We start from the raw sequence: 21825 nt of genomic DNA, 5'->3' as shown, positions 1-21825 counted from the left end.
ATGTTCAAACAAATCTCCTTAATAAATTCAATGAGATGGCTAAAGAGATTAAGGATATTAAGAAGACATTGGATGAGCACAAAGAAGAATTTTAAAGCATACACAGAAAAATAGACCATATGGGAATGAAAGGTGCAATAAATGAAATTAAAAATACACTGGGGGCATATAACAGTAGATTTGAGGAAACAAAAGAAAGGATCAGCGAGCTCGAAGACATGGCCTCCAAAAGTGAACAAACAAAGAGTAGATGAAGAAAAAAAAGGAAAAAAATTGAACAGGGTCTCAGGGAACTAAATGACAGCAAGAGATGTGCAAACATATGTGTCATGTGTGTCCCAGAAGGAGAAGAGAAGGGAAAAGGGGCAGAAAGAATATCTGAAGAAATAATGGTGGAAAATTTCCCAACCCTATTGAAGGACATAGGTATTCATGTCCAAGAAGCACAACGTACTCCCATCTGAATAAATCCAAATAGACCAACACTGAGACACATACTAATCAGAATGTCAAATGCCAGAGACATAGAGAGAGAATTCTGAGAGCAGCAAGAGAAAAGCAATGCATAACATATAAGGGATGCCCAATAAGATTAAGTGCCGGTTTCTCATCAGGAACCATGGAGGCAAGAAGGCAGTGGTATGATATATTTAAGATACTGCAGGAGAAAAACTGCCAGCCAAGGATTTTATACCCAGCAAGATTATCTTTTAAAAATGAGGGTGAGATTAGAATATTTACAGATAATCAGAAACAGAGAGTTTATAACAAAAGACCAGCTTTGCAAGAAATACTAAAGGGAGTATCACAACCTGAAAAGAAAAGACAGGAAAGAGAGGCCTGGAAGAGAGTCTAGAAATGACAACCGTATCAGTAACAGTAACTGAAACTGTCAAATATAAAAAGAGAGACAAAACGCAAAGATCAAAATGGATGAAATAAGAATTGCCTTTACAGTAATAACATCAAATGTTAATGGACTGAACTCCCAAATTAAAAGATGCAGACTGGCAGAATAGATAAGAAAATATAAGTCATCTTTTTTTTAAAAAAAAAAGATTTATTTATTTTACTTCCCCCCTCAGTTGTCTGTTCTGTGTGTCTATTTGTTGCGTGTTCTTCTTTGTCCGCTTCTGTTGTTGTCAGCGGCATGGGAATCTGTGTCTCTTTTTGTTGCGTCATCTTGTTGTGTCGGCTCTCCGTGTGTGCAGTGCCATTCCTGGGCAGGCTGAATTTTCTTTCACGCTGGGCAGCTCTCCTTACGGGGCACACTCCTTGCACATGGGGCTCCCCTACACAGGGACACCCCTGCGTGGCACGGCACTCCTTGCACGCATCAGCACTGAGCATGGGCCAGCTTCACACGGGTCAAGGAGGCCCGGGGTTTGAACCGCGGACCTCCCATGTGGTAGACGGACACCCTATCCACTGGGCCAAGTTTGCTTCCCAAGAAAATATAAGTCATCTATATGTTGTCTGCAAGAGACTCATCTTAGACCCAAGGATACCAATAACTTGGAAGTGAAAGGTTGGAAAAAGATATTCCACGCATACAGTAACCAAAAAAAAAGCTGGGGTAGTTATACTTATATCAGATGATACAGAGTTTAACAGCAAAACTGTTATTAGAGACAAGGAAAGACATTACATATTAACAAAAGGGATGATTCACCAGGAAGAAATAACCATCATAAATATATATGCAACCTAATCAGGATGCGCCAAGATACATGAGGCAAACACTGGCAAAATTGAAGGGAGAAATAGACATCTCTACAATAATAGTTGGAGACTTCAATACACCACTCTCAGCATTCACTAGGACATCTGAGCAGAAGATCAACAAAGAAACAGAGAGCTTGAATAATATAATAAATGGACTAAACCTAACAGACATATACAGAACACTGGACACCAAAACAGCAGGATATACATTCTTTCCAAGTGCTCATAGATCTTTCTCCAAGACAGACCATAAGTTGGGACACAAGGCATATCTCAATACATTCAACAAAACAGAAATTATACAAAGCACTTTCCCTGATCATAATGGAGTAAAGCTGGAAATCAACAAGGGGCAAATAAAGGGGAAATTCACATATATATGGAGATTAAACATCACACGCTTAAATAATCAGTGGGTCAAAGAAGAAATTTCAAGAGAAATCAATAAATATCTTCAGACAAATGACAATGAGAATACAATATATCAGAAGCTATGGGATGCTGCAAAGGCAGTGTTGAAAGGAAAATTTATAGCCCTCCCTCAATACTTACATTAAAAAAGAAGAAAGAGCTAAAATCAATGACCTAACTACACAGCTGGAGGAACTAGAAAAAGAAGAGCAAACTAATCCTAAAGCAAGTAGAAGGAATAAAATAACAAAAATCAGAGCAGAAATAAATGAAATGGAGAACAATAGAGAAAATTAACAAAACCGAAAGGTGGTTCATCAAGAAGACAAACAAAATCGACAAACACTTAGCTAGACTGACTAAGAAAAAAGAGAGAAGATGCAAATAAAAAATGAAAAAAAGGAACCTTACTGACCCCACAGAAATAAGGGAGATCATAAGAGGATATTATAAACAACTTCATGCTAAAAAAAATAGACAATGTAAATGAAATGGAAAAATTCCTAGGAATGTACAAGCAACCTACACTGACACTAAAAGAAAGAGAAAACCTCAACAAGCCAATTACAAGTAAAGAAATTGAAACAGTCATCAAACCGCTCCCCAAAATGAAAAGCCCAGGACCAGACAGTTTCACAGGTGAGTTCTACCAAGCATTCAAATACCAATCTTAGTCAAGTTCTTCCAAAAAATTCAACAAGAAGGAATGCTACCAAACACATTTTATGAAGCCAATATCACCCTCATATCAAAGCCAGATAAAGATCTTACAAAAAAAGAAAATTACAGACCCATTTCTCTAATGAATACAGATGCAAAAATCCTCAATAAAATACTTGCTAATCGAATCCAAGAAAACATTAAAAGAATTATCCATCATGATCAAGTGGGTTTTATACCAGGCATGCAAGGCCGGTTCAACACAAGAAAATCAATCAGCATAATACACCACATTAATAAATCAAAGAAGAAAAATCACATGACCTTATCAATTGATGCAGAAAAAGGCATTTGACAAAATACAGCATTCTTTCTTGATAAAAATACTACAAGAAATAGGAATTGAGGGAAATTTTCTCAACATGATAAAGGCCACATATGAAAAACCCACAGCTAACATTGCACTCACTGGTGAAAAATTAAAAGCTTTCCCTTTGACATCAGGGACAAGACAAGGATGCCCACTGTCACCACTGTTGTTCAATATAGTGCTAAAGCCTCTAGCTAGAGCAGTAAGGCAAGAAAAAGAAATAAAAGGCATCGAAACTGGAAAGGAAGAATTAAAACTTTCACTATTTGTAGATATGATTGTATATTTAGAAAATTCTGAAAAATCTACAACAAAACTGCTAGAGCTAATAAATGATTTCAGTAGTGTCAGGATACAAGATCAATATGCAAAAATCAGTGGTGTTTCTATACACTAATAATGCACAATCTAAGGAGGAAGTCAGGAAAAAAATTCCATTTACAATAGCAACTAAAAGAATCAAATATTTAGGAATAAACTTAACCAAGGATGCAAAGCACTTGTATTCAGAAAACTAGAATGCATTGCTAAAGAAATCATAATCAGGGAAACGGACTTTGGCCTAGTGGTTAGGGCGTCTGTCTACCACATAGGAGGTCCGCGGTTCAAGCCCCGGGCCTCCTTGACCCGTGTGGAGCTGGCCCATGCGCAGTGCTGATGCGTGCAAGGAGTGCCGTGCCACACAGAGGTGTCCCCCGCATAGGGGAGCCCCTACGTGCAAGGAGTGCACCTGTAAGGAGAGCCGCCCAGCGCGAAGGAGGGAGCAGCCTGCCCAGGAATGGCGCTGCCCACACTTCCCGTGCCGCTGACAACAACAGAAGTGGACAAAGAAACAAGACGCAGCAAAAAGACACAGAAAACAGACAACCGGGAGGGGGGAGGGGAATTAAAGAAATAAAAATAAATCTTTAAAAAAAAAAAAAAGAAATCATAATCAGAAGAACATTCCATGCTCATGGACTGGAAGACTAATTATCATTAAGATGTCAATTCTGGGGCGGAGGACTTGGCCCAGTGGTTAGGGCATCAGTCTACCACATTGGAGGTCTGTGGTTCAAACCCCGGGCCTCCTTGACCCATGTGGAGCTGGCCCATGCACAGTGCTGATGCGTGCAAGGAGTGCCATGCCACGCCGGGGTGTCCCCCATGTAGGGGGACCCCACACACAAGGAGCGCAACCCCTAAGGAGAGCCACCCAGCGCAAAAGAAAGTGTAGGCTGCCCAGGAATGGTGCTGCACACACTGAGAGCTGACACAACAAGATGACGCAACAAAAAGAAACACAGATTCCTGTGGCGTTTTCACAACAACAGAAGCGGACAAAGACGACACAGCAAATAGACACAGAGAACAGACAACCAGGGTTGGGGGCGGGGGCCAGGGGTAAAGGGAGAGAAATAAATAAATAAATCTTCAAAAAAAAAAAAAGTCAATTCTACCTAAACTGATACACACATTCAATGCAATCCCAATAAAAATTCCACCAGCATTTTTTAAGCAAATGGAGAACACAATTAACAAATTTATCTGAAAGGATAAGAGGCCCCAAATAGCCAGAAACATCTTAAAAAGAAAAAGTGAAGTTGGAGGACTCTCACTTCCAGACTTTAAATCATATTATCTAGCTACAGTGGTAAAAAGAGCATGGTACTGGCATAAAGACAGACACATAGACCAATGGAACCGAACTGATGGTTCAGAAACAGCCCCTCACATCTACGGCCAAATGATTTTTGACAAGTCTGTCAAGCCCTCCCAGTTGGGGGCAGAACAGTTTCTTCAACAAATGTTGTTGGGAGAACTGGATATCCATAGCCAAAAGAAAGAAAGAAGACCCTACCTCACACCTTATATAAAAATTAACTCAAAATGGATCAAAGACCTAAATATAAAAGGAAGTACAATAAAGCTCCTAGAAGAAAATGTAGGGAAACATCTTCAAGACCTGGTGGTAGGTGGTAGATTCTTAAACCTTACACCAAAAGCATGAGCAACAAAAGAGAACATGGATAAATGGGACCTCCTCAAACTTAAACACTTCTGTGATACAAAGGACTTCATCAAGAAGGTGAAAAAGGGGAAACGGACTTGGCCCAGTGGTTAGGGCGTCCGTCTACCACATGGGAGGTTCGCGGTTCAAACGCCAGGTCTCCTTGACCCATGTGGAGCTGGCCCATGCGCAGTGCTGATGCGAGCAAGGAGTGCCGTGCCACGCAGGGGTGTCCCCCGCGGAGGGGAGCCCCACGCACAAGGAGTGCACCCATAAGGAGAGCCGCCCAGCGCGAAAGAAAGTGCAGCCTGCCCAGGAATGGCGCCGCCCACACTTCCCGTGCTGCTGACGACAACAGAAGCGGACAAAGAAACAAGACGCACCAAATAGACACAGAGAACAGACAACTGGGGGGGGGGGTAAATAAATCTTTAAAAAAAAAAAAAAAAAAGGTGAAAAGGCAGCCCACTCAAAGGGAGAAAATATTTAGAAACCACTTACCCGATGAGGGTTTGATTTTCATTCTATATAGAGATCATACAACTCAACAATAAAAGAGCAAGCAATCCAATTTAAAAACGGGCAGAAGATTTAAATAGACAGTTCTCCAAAGAAGAAAAACAAATGGCCAAAAAAGCACATGAAAAAATGTTCCATATCACTAGTTATTAGGGAAATGCAAATTAAAACAACAATGGGTTATCATCTAACACCACATAGAATGGGCCATTATTTAAAAAAACACACAACAATAAGTGCTGGAGAGGATGTGGAGAAAGAGGAACACTCCTTTACTGTTGGTGGGAGTGTAAAATGGTGCAGCCTCTGTGGAAGACAGTTTAGCGGATCCTCAGGAAGCTAAATATAGAACTGCCATATGATTCAGCAATTCCTCTACTAGGAATATATCCAGAAGAACTAAAAACTATGACATGAACAGACATCTGCTCACCAATGTTCATAGAGGTGTTGTTCACAATTACCAAAAGATGGAAACAACCCAAGTGTCCATCTACCAACGAATGGATAAACAAAACGTGGTACATACGTACAATGGAAAACTATGTCGCAATAAGAAGAAATGAAATTGGGACATACGTGAAAACACGGATGAATCTTGAAGATATTACACTAAGCGAAGTAAACCAGACACAAAAGGACAAATATTGCATGGTCTTATTAATATGAACTAAATATAAATAATAAACACATGGAATTAAAACCTAGAATATAGGTTATAAGGAGATAAGAGGAGGGTTGAGAAGAACTATGGATGCTTAATGTATGTAGAAGTTTTAATTAACTTGACTGTAAAAGTGTGGAGACGGATAGAGTTGTTAGTAACACATTATAGTGAGTAGCAACAGGTTTATAAATGGGATTGTGACTGAAAAAGGTAGTCTGGGGAAGTAAATGTCAATAGAAAGAAAACTAAAGAATAATCTAAGGACCGAATAAGACAGTGAACCCAGAGACAGTTGAGAATTGTGGTTAAAGGTACAAATGCAAGAGAGTCCTTCTGTTAGCTAGAGCAGATATACATCACTATTGCAGGGTGATAGGAATATGGAGAGACATGGGAAAACTACAATTGGTGTGACCTATAGACTGTGGTTAACAGCAATACTATAATATTTTTGCATTAATGCCAAGCTATACTGTGTTGATCATGGAGGTGTATGGAAAAAGTGTGCCAAATATATGCCATGGACCATGATTGGTGGTAATAAAAAATAAATAAAACTTTTTTTAAAATGCTCATACCAGTTTTATTCATAATACTCAAAAACTGGAAACAACCAAAATATCAGTGGTATGATTGATTTTTTTAAAAATGTGTTGTATTCATGACAGAATACTACACAGTAAAAATAAGAGCAAATTAGTTCTGCACACAATAAAATGAATGCATCTCAGAGACAAAAGTTTAATCTCATGTTAAAAGAAAGGGGCCAGACACAGAAGAGTACATGTTGTATTATCTATGATCACATTTTTAAGAAGTTAGAAAATAGAGAAAATTAATCTACGGTGATAAAAGTCAAAATACCGGTTACAGGGACAGTATTGACTGGGAATGGAGATGAGGGAACGCTGTATATCTTTATCTGTGTGATATGATGTGTAAAAATTCATCGAGCTACACACCTAAGTGTACTTTTCTCTTTGATCAATAAAATTTACCAAAAAAAAAATTACCTTTCACAAACACATTGGTCAACTTTTACACAAAGAATAACTTCCATTTTTGAGTCAAAAAACTTAAAATCTCAAACAAGAGATTCTAATTTAAAATAAAATAAACTTCAAAAGCAGACTGTCTACATCAAATCAGCAACAGTCAAACAAATAAAACCACTATTAGAACACAAGGAAGGCGGCGGACTTGGCCCAGTGGTTAGGGCGTCCGTCTACCACATGGGTCCACAGTTCAAACCCCGGGCCTCCTTGACCCGTATGGAGCTGGCCCATGCGCAGTGCTGATGAACGCAAGGAGTGCCGTGCCCCGCAGGGGTGTCCCCGCGTAGGGTAGCCCCACGCGGAAGGAGTGTGCCCTGTAAGGAGAGCTGCCCAGAGCAGAAGAAAGTGCAGCCTGCCCAGGAATGGTGCCGCACACACAGAGAGCTGACACAAGATGACGCAACAAAAAAAAGAAACACAAATTCCCGTGCAGCTGACAACAGAAGCGGACAAGGAAAACGCAGCGAATAGACACAGAGAACAGACAACTGGGGTGAGGGGGGGAAGGGGAGAGAAATAAATAAATAAATCTTTAAAAAAAAAGAACACAAGGAAAAATTTAATTTCAGAGGGAAGACTTCTCTGAAGTGTCAGTTATAGGTAAGATACCAAAGGAATAAACTACATATAAAAATATTTTCCTACACTAATACAGGTGGATTCCAGTAATTATTTCAGTATTATTCTTCATTCCTGCTATTACTCACTCCAAGATACTCAACATTCTTCACTGCATATGGCTAAGGAGTCTTCCATTACTTCTCTTTCCAATAAGAAGAAATTACATCAAAGAAAGTTCCTATCCTATTCGAAACAAAGTGAATTTTCTGACTGGTCTCCATATTCAAACTTTCTCTGCTGACCCAAATCACTGGCCTTCTATTGCTCCCAATTGAAAGCTGTAAAACTTGTTTCCTGGCTAAAAATCTCAGCATGGCAATGTCTACTAGAATCCAATTTCTAATAAACAATAGACTAATTGGGGCGGCGGACTTGGCCCAGTGGTTAGGGCGTCCATCTACCACATGGGAGGGCCTCCTTGACCCGTGTGGAGCTGGCCCATATGCAGTGCTGATGCGTGCAAGGAGTGCCCTGCCACGCAGGGGTGTCCCCCATGTAGAGGAGCCCTACGCGCAAGGAGTGCGCCCTGTAAGGAGAGCTGCGCAGCGGGAAAGAAAGTGCAGCCTGCCCAGGAATGGCGCCACCCACACGGAGAACTGACACAGCAAGATGACACAACTAGAAGAGACACAGATTCCCCTGTCACTGACAATAACAGAAGTGGACAAAGAAGACGATGCAAATAGACACAGAGAACAGACAACTGGGGTGGGGGGTGGAGGGAGAGAAATAAATAAATAAGTCTTTAAAAAAAAAACAATAGACTAATTGGTATTTACCTTATACATGCCCTCCGTTTTTTCCTTTCAAGGAAATATTTCCTCTCAAGGAACAGATGTACTTTTTTTTAGTTCAATGTGTTAGTGACACCTTGAGGCTAAAAGTATACTGCCTGTTTCATGAAATACCACTGCCATCTCCTAGGAACTGTAAGGAATGAATTTTCAAGAATTATTTTTTATTTATATTATTTTTTATGTTGTACATTCATCACCACAAAAGATTTTAGAACAATTACTCCAAAGAAAAAAATTCCACACCCTTTAGCAGTTAGATCAGTTGTTATGTAGGGCTGGGAAAGGACTGCGAGAAAGAATTATTTTTTAAGTATTAAGCATTTCATAAATGAGAACCTTTTATTACCTATACAAGATATATTACACAATGCATATACTGTTACCTTTTTAAATTTTTTATCTCTATTGTTTTAATTTTTACTTTTTATTTTGAACTACTTTCAAACTTAAAGTTAAAAAATAATATAAACCTCACACACACAATCCCAAAATACATCTACCCACCCCATCCCTAGATACCCAGATACACCAATTTTAATATTTTCTATATTTGCCATATCATTCTATTTATGAATCCATTTTCTGAACAGCTGGTTGCAGGCTGTATACTTCATGACCCTTGAACACTTAATACTAGCATTTGCATTTCCTAAAATTAAGGACCTTATGTAATCATCTTAAATGGTTCAAGAAACATTTATTTAACATTGATGTAAAACTGAGTTGATAATCTATTTTTTTTTTCATATGTCCCAGTAGTGTCCTTTTGATCCTTTCTCCTAGTTTGTTAGATCCCATCTAGGTTCATGTATTGCATTTCATTGTCATGTCACTAATACTGCAGTACCCTCACCATCTTCCATTATTAAAACTTTCCCATTTTCCCCATTTCCCTGGGTCCCACACCCCTAGCAACCTGTACTCTAATTTCAGTCTCTAGGAGCTTTCATATTCTCCAATATTTTCTTTGCATTTACCATGGGGCTTAGATTTAACATCCTAAATCTCTAACAGTCTTGTTTACTTTAATACCAACTTAACTTCAACAATATACACAAATTCTTTATCTATTGACTTTAATTTTAAAAGTGTAAAAAATTTTTAAAAATACAAATTATGTCCCTATACTTCTCTGTGCCCACACCTTTATGTAGTTCTTGCTACAAATTACGTGTTTATACATCATGAGTCCAAAACCACTGATTTATCATTACTCTTTACACACTTCTCTTTCAGATCCTGTAGGAAGTAAAAAGTAGTTACGACCCAAAATACAGTAATACTGGCATTTATATTTACCCACGTTGTTTCCTTTCAACCTACAGAACTGTATTTAGCATTTCTTGTAAGTCCTGGTGGTGACAAAGTCCTTATAGCTTTTTTTTATATTGGAATGTCTTAATATCTCCCTCGTTGGTTTTTTAAGATTTTATTTCATTTATTCATTTCTCCCCACCCCCTCATTGTTTGCACTTCCTGTGTGCTGTATGTCTTTAGGAGGCACCAGGAACCAAACCCAGGGCCTCCAATGTGGAAAGGAGGCACCTAATTGCTTGAGCCACATCCATTCCCTGCTTTGTTGCATCTCTCATTTTGTTTTTTCTTCTTGTGTCTCTTGTTGCATCATCATGTTGCGTCAGCTTGCCGTGCCTGCCTGTCGCATTAGCTCCCTGTATTGCTCATTTTCTTTATTTTTTTTTAAGATTTTTATTTATTTATTTAATTCCCCCTCCTCCCCCGGTTGTCTGTTCTCTGTGTCTATTTGCTGCATCTTGTTTCTTTGTCCGCTTCTGTTGTCATCAGCAGCACAGGAAGTGTGGGCGGCGCCATTCCTGGGCAGGCTGCACTTTCTTTCGCGCTGGGCGGCTCTCCTTATGGGTGCACTCCTTGAGCGTGGGGCTCCCCTACACAGGGGACACCCCTGCGTGGCACGGCACTCCTTGTGCACATCAGCACTGCGCATCATTTTCTTTAGAAGACATTGGGAACCTCTGCTCCCTGCTTTGTTATGTCTCTCGTTATGTTTTTTTCTTCTTCTTTTACTGCATCATCTTGTTATGTCAGCTTACCATGCCTGCCCATCACGGCAGCTCGCTGTCTTCTTTAGGAAGCACTGGGAACTGAAGCATGGACCTCCTATGTGGTAGATGGGAGCTCAGTCACCTAAGCCACGTCCTCTTCCTTCTCCCTTATTTTTGAAAGACAATTTTGCCAAATAAAGAATTCGTGGGTGGCAATTTTTTGCTTTTAGCACTTCATCCCACTAACATCTTTCCTCCGTGGTTTCTGACGTGATATCATCATTTTATCTTATTGAGGCTCCCTTATAAGTGCGATGTTGCTTCTCTCTTGTGACTTTTAGGATTCTCTCCTTATTGATTAGAATTTAGTGATTACTGCATTCTCAGTAAAATACATACACACACACATGCACTTACATATATTTAAGTATTAGTATTTGAAGGAACATCCTAACAAATGAGAAATTAATCTGCCAAATTACTTATATAATGTATCTTCTGTTACCACATTTAGGAAAGGATGAAATATAATTCTTAGATCATCAGCTTTGAATTTGGACTCAAATAGAATTGGGTTTGAATCCCAATTCTACCTCTCACAAGCTGTGTGACCTTGCCACCTATAAAATAGGACAACAACTAGCTACCATACAGTATATGCTAGATAAGATAATGGGTATATAAAATTCATTGCATAAAGTAAGCTCTCAATCAATGAAAGAGGAGGGTTGTTTTTTTTTTCTGAGATGACTCCTAATTCTCGAAACAGTACTTACAGGGCTACACTACTAGAATAGCAAACTAATAGTCACTGAACATTTCATGAGAAAAGATTATTCAAGCCACTCAAAATACAATCAGAGCAGAAGGAATAAAGACCTTTAAATTACTCGAGAGTTGAACACAAGTCACTTTAAAATCTATTAAGGGAAGCGGATTTGGCTCAACGGATAGAGTGTTCACCTACCACTTGGGAGGTCCAGAGTTCAAACCCAGGACCTCCTGACCCGTGTAATGAGCTGGCCCACACACAGTGCTGATGCACACAAGGAGTGCTGTGCCATACAGGGGTGTCCCCTGCATAAGGGGGCCCCATGCGCAATGAGTGAGCCCTGTAAGGAGAGTCACCCAGTGCGAAAAAAGTACAGCCTGCCCAGGAGTGGTGCCGCACACACAGAGAACTGACACAGCAAGATGATGCAACAAAAAGATTTCTGGTGCTGCTGACAAGAATACAAGAGGACAAAGAAGAACACACAGCGAATGGACACAGCAGACAACTGGGGTGGGGTGGGGAGGGGAGAGAAATAAATTTTTTAAAAATTTAAAATCTAAAAAAATAATAAAATAAAATCTATTAAAAGTAATACCTCTAATAACACCCAAAACAAATGGGCATTTAAGACAATATACTTTAGATAGATCATATGGTATGTGATACTGCTAAATATATAATTATGCAAGAACAGCCAGAAATAGCAGCTTTGTACAACAGGGGAAACACAGAGAGATTGAGAGGTGAAGACTTTTCTTGTTTGTTTGTCTGGTTTTTTGTTTATTATTACTGAAATAATGAAAATGCTCTAATAATGATTGAAATGATGAATGCACAACTACATGATTATACCAAATACCACTGATTATACACTTTGGATGAACTGTATGCTTTATTAATATGTATCAATAAAATTGATTTGTTTAAAAAAAAAAAAGACAGCATGAATACCATCAAAGGAATGTGCTCAATCTAGTCAATACCCCTAATCACACAAAGTTTGACATTCTTATTAAAACTATAGCTTCCTCTTTGTCTTCAATTCTGTGCACATACAGCATAAGGGAGTGAAATATACTCTCTATTAATAAGAAAAACTTACTTTTATAAATCCATTCTTTTTTTTCTTTTTTTTTTTTGGAAATTGTTTATTTTAAAATTTTCTTCCCAACAAACCACAAAACACTTGGATGCTACTTTATGGTTTTTCATTTAAAACATACTACATTGTAAATGGAATTTCAAAGTTACACATAGAATCAATCAAAATCTACGGACAGTATTAAAAATGGATAGGAAAAAGTTTCATTTGGTGAGGTTAATCTAAAGGATGCATAACCATGTTATAGTGAAGGCTTGTAAAGGTGGTAACCTTGTGTTTTTATTCAACTAAGGTACATACACAAACCTTAGGTTTTATACAGCTATCAAATTCCTACCTGGAAAGGGATAGTTTTCTTTTTTATACAAAAATTTACCTTAAATAACTGAAACACAGGGCAACAGTTATTTGAAAGAATTTAACAGTTGAATAACAGCCACATCATTTAGTATATTAAAATAAAACTAGTGGTAGATCTGGGGCTGTGGGGGTTATGTGGCAGTTTTCTGTATGGGGTTTGTATTATTTCTGCAACTGTCTTTTAAATTTGAAATTATTTCAAAATAAAAAGGAAAAAGGAAAAAAATAGACTGTGATAGTTAATGTCTCAAAAACATACAACTGGGGAAAATAACCACTGTACAAAGTTTGGAGGTTGTTAAAGTGATCCCTCAGAAGGTCAAACAGTGCAAGACATACTTTTCCAGGTACAAGCTCAAAAGAGGAGTGCAAAAAAAAAAAAAAATTAAAGCTTTTGTTTAAAATTGTAAAATAAGGAAAACTTGAAATCAACATGAAAAACTTCGCTCATGTTCCCTCCCCCCCAAATGAAATGCTCATAAGGTTTTTTAATAGCACAGTTTTCTTCAATGAACCTTGCTTCAATGGCAAAGCTGCATCATACAAGTCATGTTGCTACTCAATCACCACATTTGATCAATGAGTAACACAAAAGTAAGTACCCATTACCAGAGGTCCAATTTGATAGAAAGAGCCTTGGAATTTGGGGTTCTGCCTTAGCCAGTGCACCTGAACCCTACAGAGAAAAGATAAAGCAATGGGAGTCAATACTCTCTTGCCCCTTAAAACTGGAGGACAAATGGACTAACAATTTCCTCTCTAGGGGCAACATGTTGTGGTGGAAGATGCTAAGAGCTTAAATAATCTAAGAAGCTGCTCTAAAAAGGAGATAAGTACAGAGGTTCAAGATTAATACCAGTGCAAGAGCTTTTTAAGTGAGCTGACTAGGCAATGCATGCATCCATCCATGCAAATGTAGGACATGGCCCCCTAGAGAGAGCTGAAAACATGTATATAACAACTGGGTAAATCCCTTACCAGTAGTTTATAAAAATATATAGTCAATACTGTAGAGGCCCCTTCTACAGTCAATACTATGAAAGTCCATTTTAGTTACCCATTACTTCAATACCAAAAAGTATTAACTACTTCTCAAACATTCCAGACAGAGGTCACTTAGAACAAAAAAATGAACTAGTTTTTTGTTTTTCTTTTAAAAACAAGATAGTGTCCATTTAAAAAGTAGGTCTTTCCTTTCAAGTGAACAGGACTTTTTCTGTATTTAAAGTTAACTTCTAGTCTGTCTAGACTGGTATAAACCCATTCTTAATCAGAACTTGTCTTGGTAGGGGAAAAAAAAAACTGCCAAATTTTAAGCCCCTTGTGTAAAAGGGTCTTTTGAATGATACCTAAATTACAAAGAATATTGCAGGGTCTTGAAAAATGGTACTAAACATTCCAAAAAGCAATAAAAAAACGTCTAACACTTCTAATTCCATGACATGCCATCAGGATCCCTCTACCTTTGTAAAATAAAACCAAGCTTTCAAAAAAAAGAAGTTCAAAACTCCCAATCTGAGGAATAAAGTATGGATTACAGTGGATTTACCAGTATTCTACTACAGAATTATTGTAACTCTAGCAATGGAAGAAATTGTATCATTGATGCAGAGACAGTGGTTACACAAATTGCTGAGGGCAGGGGAAAGGGAAGAAGAGGTGAGATATGTGAGCATTTTCAGGACTTGGAGTTGTCCTGAATGATATTACAGGGACAGATGCAGGACATTATATATCCTGCCATAACCCACTGAATGGACTGGGGGAGAGTGTAAATTACAATGTAAACTATAATCCATGCTGTGGAGCAGTGCTCCAAAATGTATTCATCAAATGCAATGAATGTGCTACACTGATGAAAGAGGTTGGTTATGTGGGAGGAGTGGGGGAAGCAGTGGGGAGTGGGGTATATGGGAACCTCTTATATTTTTTAATGTGACTGTAGCAGATTGATATAATTGATGAAGTCCAAAAAGAAATACTGGATAATGCTTGTAATCTGATCTGTACCTGGGCATGACTGAGTTATGATTAGGGTGTTGCGTCCCCACCCACCAAGGGTGGACTCACAGATAAAAGGCAGAATTGGAGATTTCTGATGTTAGAGTTTAAAGCTGAAGACCTGGCAAGTCAACACCCAGAGGAAAGAGAAGCCAGCCCTAGGAAAGAAGGAACCTTGAAGCCAGAGTAAAGCAAACCCCAGGAACATAGGAACCCAGGAAGCCTGAACCCTCGCAGACTTCAGCAGCCATCTTGCTCCACATAGACTTTGGTGAGGGAAGCAACTTATGCTTTATGGCCTGGTGTCTATAAGCTCCCACCTCAAATAAATACCCTTTTAAAAAATTTTTTAAATTAAAAAATAAAAAAATCTCCAAATCCTAGATTCATAATAATGTAATTCACAATAATTACATTATTACACCTCTAATAACACATTACATAATCATATAGTTAGAATGGAAGTTCATTCTAAGTGATTGATCAAAGGATAACATTTTTGTACTTAAAATATTAAAGAATTATTAAGTCAAATGTGTTCATTACTTAACTCATGCCACTGAGACCAAATTCCTTTAGATCTGAGGTAATATATATCAGCTTTTAAATCTCTTAATAATCAATCATGTTTTGAAATTAAGCAAAAACTTCTGGCCAAAACACAGGCATGCAAGGAACTACAAACAAGTTTGGTAAGTACATTTCTTAAAGCTAAAAACAAATTCTATTGACCCTGAGCCTTCTACCAGAACAGAACCACACATTAGAATTCTCTCCATCTGCAGGAGATTTATTATATTTATACCAAGCCAAACACTGGAATATAAGTGAAGCAAATGAAACTATGTAGTCCCTAAAATATCTGAGTTGCATTGCTCCATGCCTCACCCCAATCTCTCTTTTTTTTTTTCACCCCTCTCTTTTAGATAATTTATAGGGCTAAGATTACAACAAGCAAAAACATCTATCAAAATTACAAACGCAATCACTTTGACCTATATTTACCCTGTATAGATACACATATATAAAAGAACTTTTGTTGATGTTGCATTTCAGGTATCTCTTAGATATTCAAGTGAAGATGCTGAGTTGGTAGTCAGATGTATAAGTCTGTTGTTTGGAAAAGAGGGTTGGACTGGAGATGTGAATTTGGGAGTTACCAGCATATAGGTGGCATTTACAGTCATGAGGACATGGAGGAAAGTATTAACAGAGAAGATGATAAAAACCAGTTTTAAAATTACAGAGACTGTATGCATACTTAGAGAGCTAAAAGAATATAATCTGTTTTCAAAGACTTTTCAGAGAGAAGCTCAACTTCATGGACTCTTCTATAAGCATGAGCCATTTTAGCTATGATCTGCAGTGAGCTCCCCACCAGAACCACATGAATGATGAGTGGTAGAAGGCTGTATCCCCAAAAGGAAGAGAACTTTGCCCATTTCCATTGCCCCAGCAGCTACATCTGAGGTCCTATGAGTAAACAAAGGAAAATTACAAGGCACACAGGGGCCCAGGTAGAGAGGAGGACTAAGCATAACAATGGAATGGACCCTTACTGAAACACAGCTGCTGGAGAAGACAAAGGATAATGTGGATAAGACAATGTAAAGAGCACTGAAAGAAATACAAAAAGTAGGGCACAAAGAAGACTGGAACTAAAACCATGATTTATGAACTAAAAAATTCTGTTGATGAAGGAAGAAGAGCATAGGCCCAGTTGAGAGATGTTTACTGGTCTGTAAGATCAAACACATTAAAACACAGAGCAAACATTAAAAGAAGAGACAGAAATCATGAGGGAAAAGATAATAGACATGAAGGAAAGATTCAGGAGATCTAACCTGGGAACAGTAAGAATTTCAATTAAATACAAAGAGATGGATGAAGGAATGGGTATCTTCCCAGTAAAATACAAATGATCAGCATTGACTTAAGATAAAGACTTCATTTGTTCATTGTTTCATTCACTCAAAAAAAAAAAAAAAAAATTGGCCTGAAAAGTAGAAACCTTGAATAGACCAATTCCTATAGGAGGCACTGGAAATATGACTAAAGATCAATTGTTTATTCAGCTGTAAAAATAAATGAGAAGATGACTGTGGAAAGATGTTGGACTATGAAGCTCCAGGAATCAGATTCTCCACCAAAACAACTACTCAATTGGCAAAATGGTCTGAATCAAGTATTTTGAAATTTTGGAGTCTAATGGAACACTCTACAGTATCCAGGGAAGAGTTGGAGGAAGAGGCTGGTAAATTGTCACAATTACCAGTAAATTTTGCCACAAATATCAGATTACTTCATAACTCATTCTATAAGGCAAGCAATACCCTGATATCAAAACCAGATAAAGAAAAATTATAGCCCAATATCCATAACGAATACAGACACAAAAATCCTCCAAGAAATTGGCAAACAGAACCAACAGTATATTGAAAGGATTATACACCATGATCAAGTAGAATTTTTTCCAGGAATGCAAGGATTGTTCAACATAAGAAAATAAATCAATGTAATATACCACATTAATAGAATGAAGAGGAAATACACCTGATTATCTCAACGGATGCAGGAAAGGCATGTGACAAAAATCAAACCCATAGCAAATATTATACTCAATGGTATGGGCTGAAAACTTTCCCCCTAAGATGAGGAATAAGATGAGGATGTCCACTGTCACCACTGTTATTCAAAATTGTACTGCATGTTCTCATCGGATCAGTCAAGTAAGAGAAAGAAATAAAAGGTGTCCAAATGAAAAGGAAGAAGTCAAATTAGCTCTATTCACAGGTAACGTGATCCTATCTAAAGAAAATCCCAAAGAATCCACAAGAAAGCTAATAGATCTAATATATGAATTCAGCAAAGTTAGAGGATACAAGAGAAACACGCAGAAGTACACACAAGTAATGAACAATCTGGAAAGGAATTCATGAAATCAACTCAATTTACAATACTATCTAAAAGGATAAAATACCTAGGAATAAATTCAACCAAGGAGGTAAGACTGGTACGCTAAAAAACAACAAAGCACTGTTGAAAGAAATTAAAGAAGATCTAAATAAATGGAAAGCCATTCTGTGTTCCTGGACTGGAAGACTTAATTTTGTTAAGATGTCAATACTGCCTAAAGTGATCTGGAATTGAATAGAATCCTGATCAAAATTCTAGCAGCCTTATTTGCAGAAATATGAAGGCCGATCCTCAAAAGCATATGGAATTGCAATGGGCCCCAAATATCCAAGATAATCTTGAAAAAGAAGAACAATATTGGAGGAGTCACACTTACAGATTTCAAAACTTACTTACAAAGCTGCAGTAATTATAACAGTGTTCTGGCATAATGATAGAAGGATAGACATAGAAACCAATGGAATAGAATTGAGAGTCCAAAGGTAAATCCACAAGTCTATGTGCAGTTGATTTTCTACAAGTGTGCCAAGTCAAAACAATGAGGAAAGAACAGTCTCTTCAACAAATGGTACTGGGACAACTGCAAATTCACATGCAAAAGAATGAATAAGGATCCTTCCCTCTCCTCATATACAAAAAATAATTCAAAATGGCTCAACAACCTAAATACAAGAGCTAATTCCATAAATCTCATACGGGAAAACATAGGAATATATCTTTAGGACCTTGTAGTAGGCACTGGATTTTTAGATTTTACACTAAAAGCATGAACAACAAAAGAAAAAAAGAGGTAAATAGACTTCATAAAAATTAAAAACTTTTATGCATCAAAGGGCTTTATCAAGAAAGGGAAATGACAACCTATAGAATGGGAGAAAATATGTGGAAACTATATATCTGGTAAGGGTTTAATATCCAGAATGCCTAAAGAACTCCTATAACTCAACAACAAAAGCAACAACCCAATAAAAAATGGACCAATGATTTGAACCAATGTTTCTCTAAAGAAGATATTCAAATGGCCAATAAGTATATGGAAAGATGAGCAAGATCGTTAGCTGTTAGAAAAATGCAGGGAAGCGAATGTAGCTCAAGCGACTTGGATTCTGCCTACATGGGAGGTTCCAGGTTCTGTTCCTGGTGCCTCCTGGAGAAGGCAAGCTAACACAACAAAAAAAGACACAAAGTGGAAAGACAATGAGAGAAACAACAAACCAGGGAACTGAGGTGGCTCAAGCAATTGACCACCTCTCTTCCACGTGGGAGATCCCAGGTTAGGTTCCCAGTGCCTCCTGAAGAGAAGACGAGCAGACACAGAGAGCACACGGCAAATGGACACAGAGAGCAGATAGCAACTGCAAATAAGGTGAGGGGAGATAAATAAAATAAATAAATCTTAAAAAAAGAAAAATACAAATTAAACCTACAATGAGATATCACTTAACACCCACTAGGGTGGCTATTATTTATTGTTAATAGTAATGTAAAATGTTGCAGCTACTGTGGAAAACAGTGGTTCCTCAGAAAGTTGAACATAGGAATTACTGTATTACCCTGTATTTCCACTCCTAGGTAATACACCAAAGAATCTGAAAGTATGACTCCAGATAGATAGCTGTTCACCAATGTTCACTGTGGTGTTATTCACAATAGCTAACAGGTGGAAGCAATCTAAAAGTCCATCAAAAGATGAATGGATAAACAAATTGTAGTATATCCATAAAATGGAATATTATTAAGCCATGAAAAGAAGTGAAGTATGGATACCTGGTAAAACAGATGAACCTTGAAGACATCAAGCTGAATGAAATAAGCCAGACACAAAAGGACAAATATTATATGATATCTCTTACATCAAATACTTAGAATAAGCAAATTCATAGACAGAAGCAGAAAAGTAGTTACCAGGGGGTATAGAGAATGGAGAATGCTAAATGAGTATGAATATTAGTTTTGATGATGAAAATAGTCTGAAAAAAAAAAGATAAGTGAAATTTACAGTTATTATCAGTGTCCATAATGTCAAACAACTGTCCATTTAAAATGATTAAAATCATTTTTATTTTGTGTATATTTTACCACAATTAAAATATAAATAATTTTTTTAAATGAGTGAGGAAGTTGTTTGAATACTGACATTATGAACTGAAGCACAAACCAATTTGTGTAATATGTTCCCTTTTGTTAAGGAAGGAAAGGGTGGGAGACATATATGTATACATTATTTCCATAAAATATATCTGTAAAATATATAAGAAACTAGAAATCCTGGGTTGTCTCCAGGAAGAGAAATGGGGGGCTAGGTGGGAGGTAAAAAAATCATAATATGAAAAAATTAAAGAATACAAAACCAAACAATAAAAGATAAATTTAAAGAGTGGAAGGTAGATTTTTTTTTTTTACCCTTTGTACCCCTTGAATTTTGTACCATGTGACTGTATTAACTCATTCCAAAAATTCATATTTTTAAGTGACAGTTAATTTTAAATAAAACAAAACCATTTCCCCAAGTCTCAGTTTCCTTTTCTGTGAAATGGGGTAAATAATAATAATAGTTATTATTATAATATAAATAACTATTATTTATTATTATAGTTAATAGGGTTACCATCTAGGAAAAAAATGAGATCTTGCATATAAAGTGATTAGCACAATTCCTGGTTCGCTTAACAAGTCATTTAGAGTATCTATGATTTGCAACTTGCCCTCATTGCCAGTACCTGGTATGTATAGCGTTGTACACATAGCAGGTCCTTAGCGACTGCTTGGGAAATAAGTGGATGAAACCAGATTTCACCTAAATTACATGCTGGAAAGTATTATATTTTAGGGCTGCAACCACCTTCCTACTTACAGGGATGCCCCAGACCTGCATTCCATCACTGTAACCAATCATAATCAGCAAAGGTGGCTCATTCCCAGTGCTATGTATTTCATGGAATTCCAGATTTCTTGATGTATCTGCATTGGAATTAAATAACAAAGAAGCAAATTAAAAAGACATAATGTCAATCAGGACAAAAACTGCCTTTCTATAATGCCATCAAAATAACAAATACTTAAATGATCAGTAGAAAGCAAGAGTAGAAGTAACTGGAAAACATCATTTAAATGTAAATGTGCTTCTGGCTATTCTGGCACAATTGTTTATTTATTAAGTAGTTTTACTGAGATATACTCACATACCATATGATATTTAAAGTGTATAATCAATGTTGTACTTTCATCATCACAAAAAATTTTAGAACTATTTCATTACTCCAAAAGGAAAAACTCCATACTCCTTGGTATGTCTTCCTAGCCTTACATAACCATTACTCAGATTTCACCTTTATAAATTGGTTTGTATTTACGTTTTATATAAATGGAATTACACAATATGTTACACAATATATTTAGTTCATAGTAATGCAATCATAGAGTATTTCATTATTATTATTAAAATGATTAAAGTGATGACTGCACAACTAAACTATGTGATTATACCAAATACCACTGATTTGTATACTTTGCTTTATTAATATGTATCAATAAAATTGATTTATTTAGAAAAAACAAAACTAAAGGGAGTATAACCACTGTGGCAAAATGCTAACAGTTGATAAATCTGGCTATCTGGATAGGGGGTATTTTGGAGTTCCAAGTATTGTTTCCGAATTATTTTTGCAATTTTCCTGTAAATTTGAAATTATATGAAAATAGAAAGTTAAAAAAAAAAGTAAATGTTTTCATCAATTGTAACAAATTTACTATACTAATGAAAGATATTAATAGGGAAAGTGGGAAAGTATAGCAGGGGAAGGGAGTGGGGCTGGGGATTGAAACTGGGACCTCT

General features: G+C 37.2%; 1 protein-coding gene across 12 annotated transcripts in view; it reads right to left on the bottom strand.

Moving 5' to 3' along the window:
* Positions 1-21825, bottom strand: part of BCAS3 (BCAS3 microtubule associated cell migration factor) — a 586860-nt gene that overhangs the window by 543143 nt on the left and 21892 nt on the right. For all 12 annotated transcript variants that reach the window (XM_071210528.1, XM_071210535.1, XM_071210533.1 and 9 more), the window contains one exon: positions 20845-20951. In XM_071210528.1, coding sequence (XP_071066629.1) covers positions 20845-20951 — 107 coding nt within the window. The remainder of the gene's footprint in view (positions 1-20844; positions 20952-21825) is intronic.

This window comes from Dasypus novemcinctus, chromosome 21 (assembly GCF_030445035.2).
Source record: "Dasypus novemcinctus isolate mDasNov1 chromosome 21, mDasNov1.1.hap2, whole genome shotgun sequence".
Lineage (NCBI taxonomy): Eukaryota > Metazoa > Chordata > Mammalia > Cingulata > Dasypodidae > Dasypus > Dasypus novemcinctus.
Note: the sequence above shows the minus strand (reverse complement) of the source record. Positions and strands in the feature narration are given on the sequence as shown.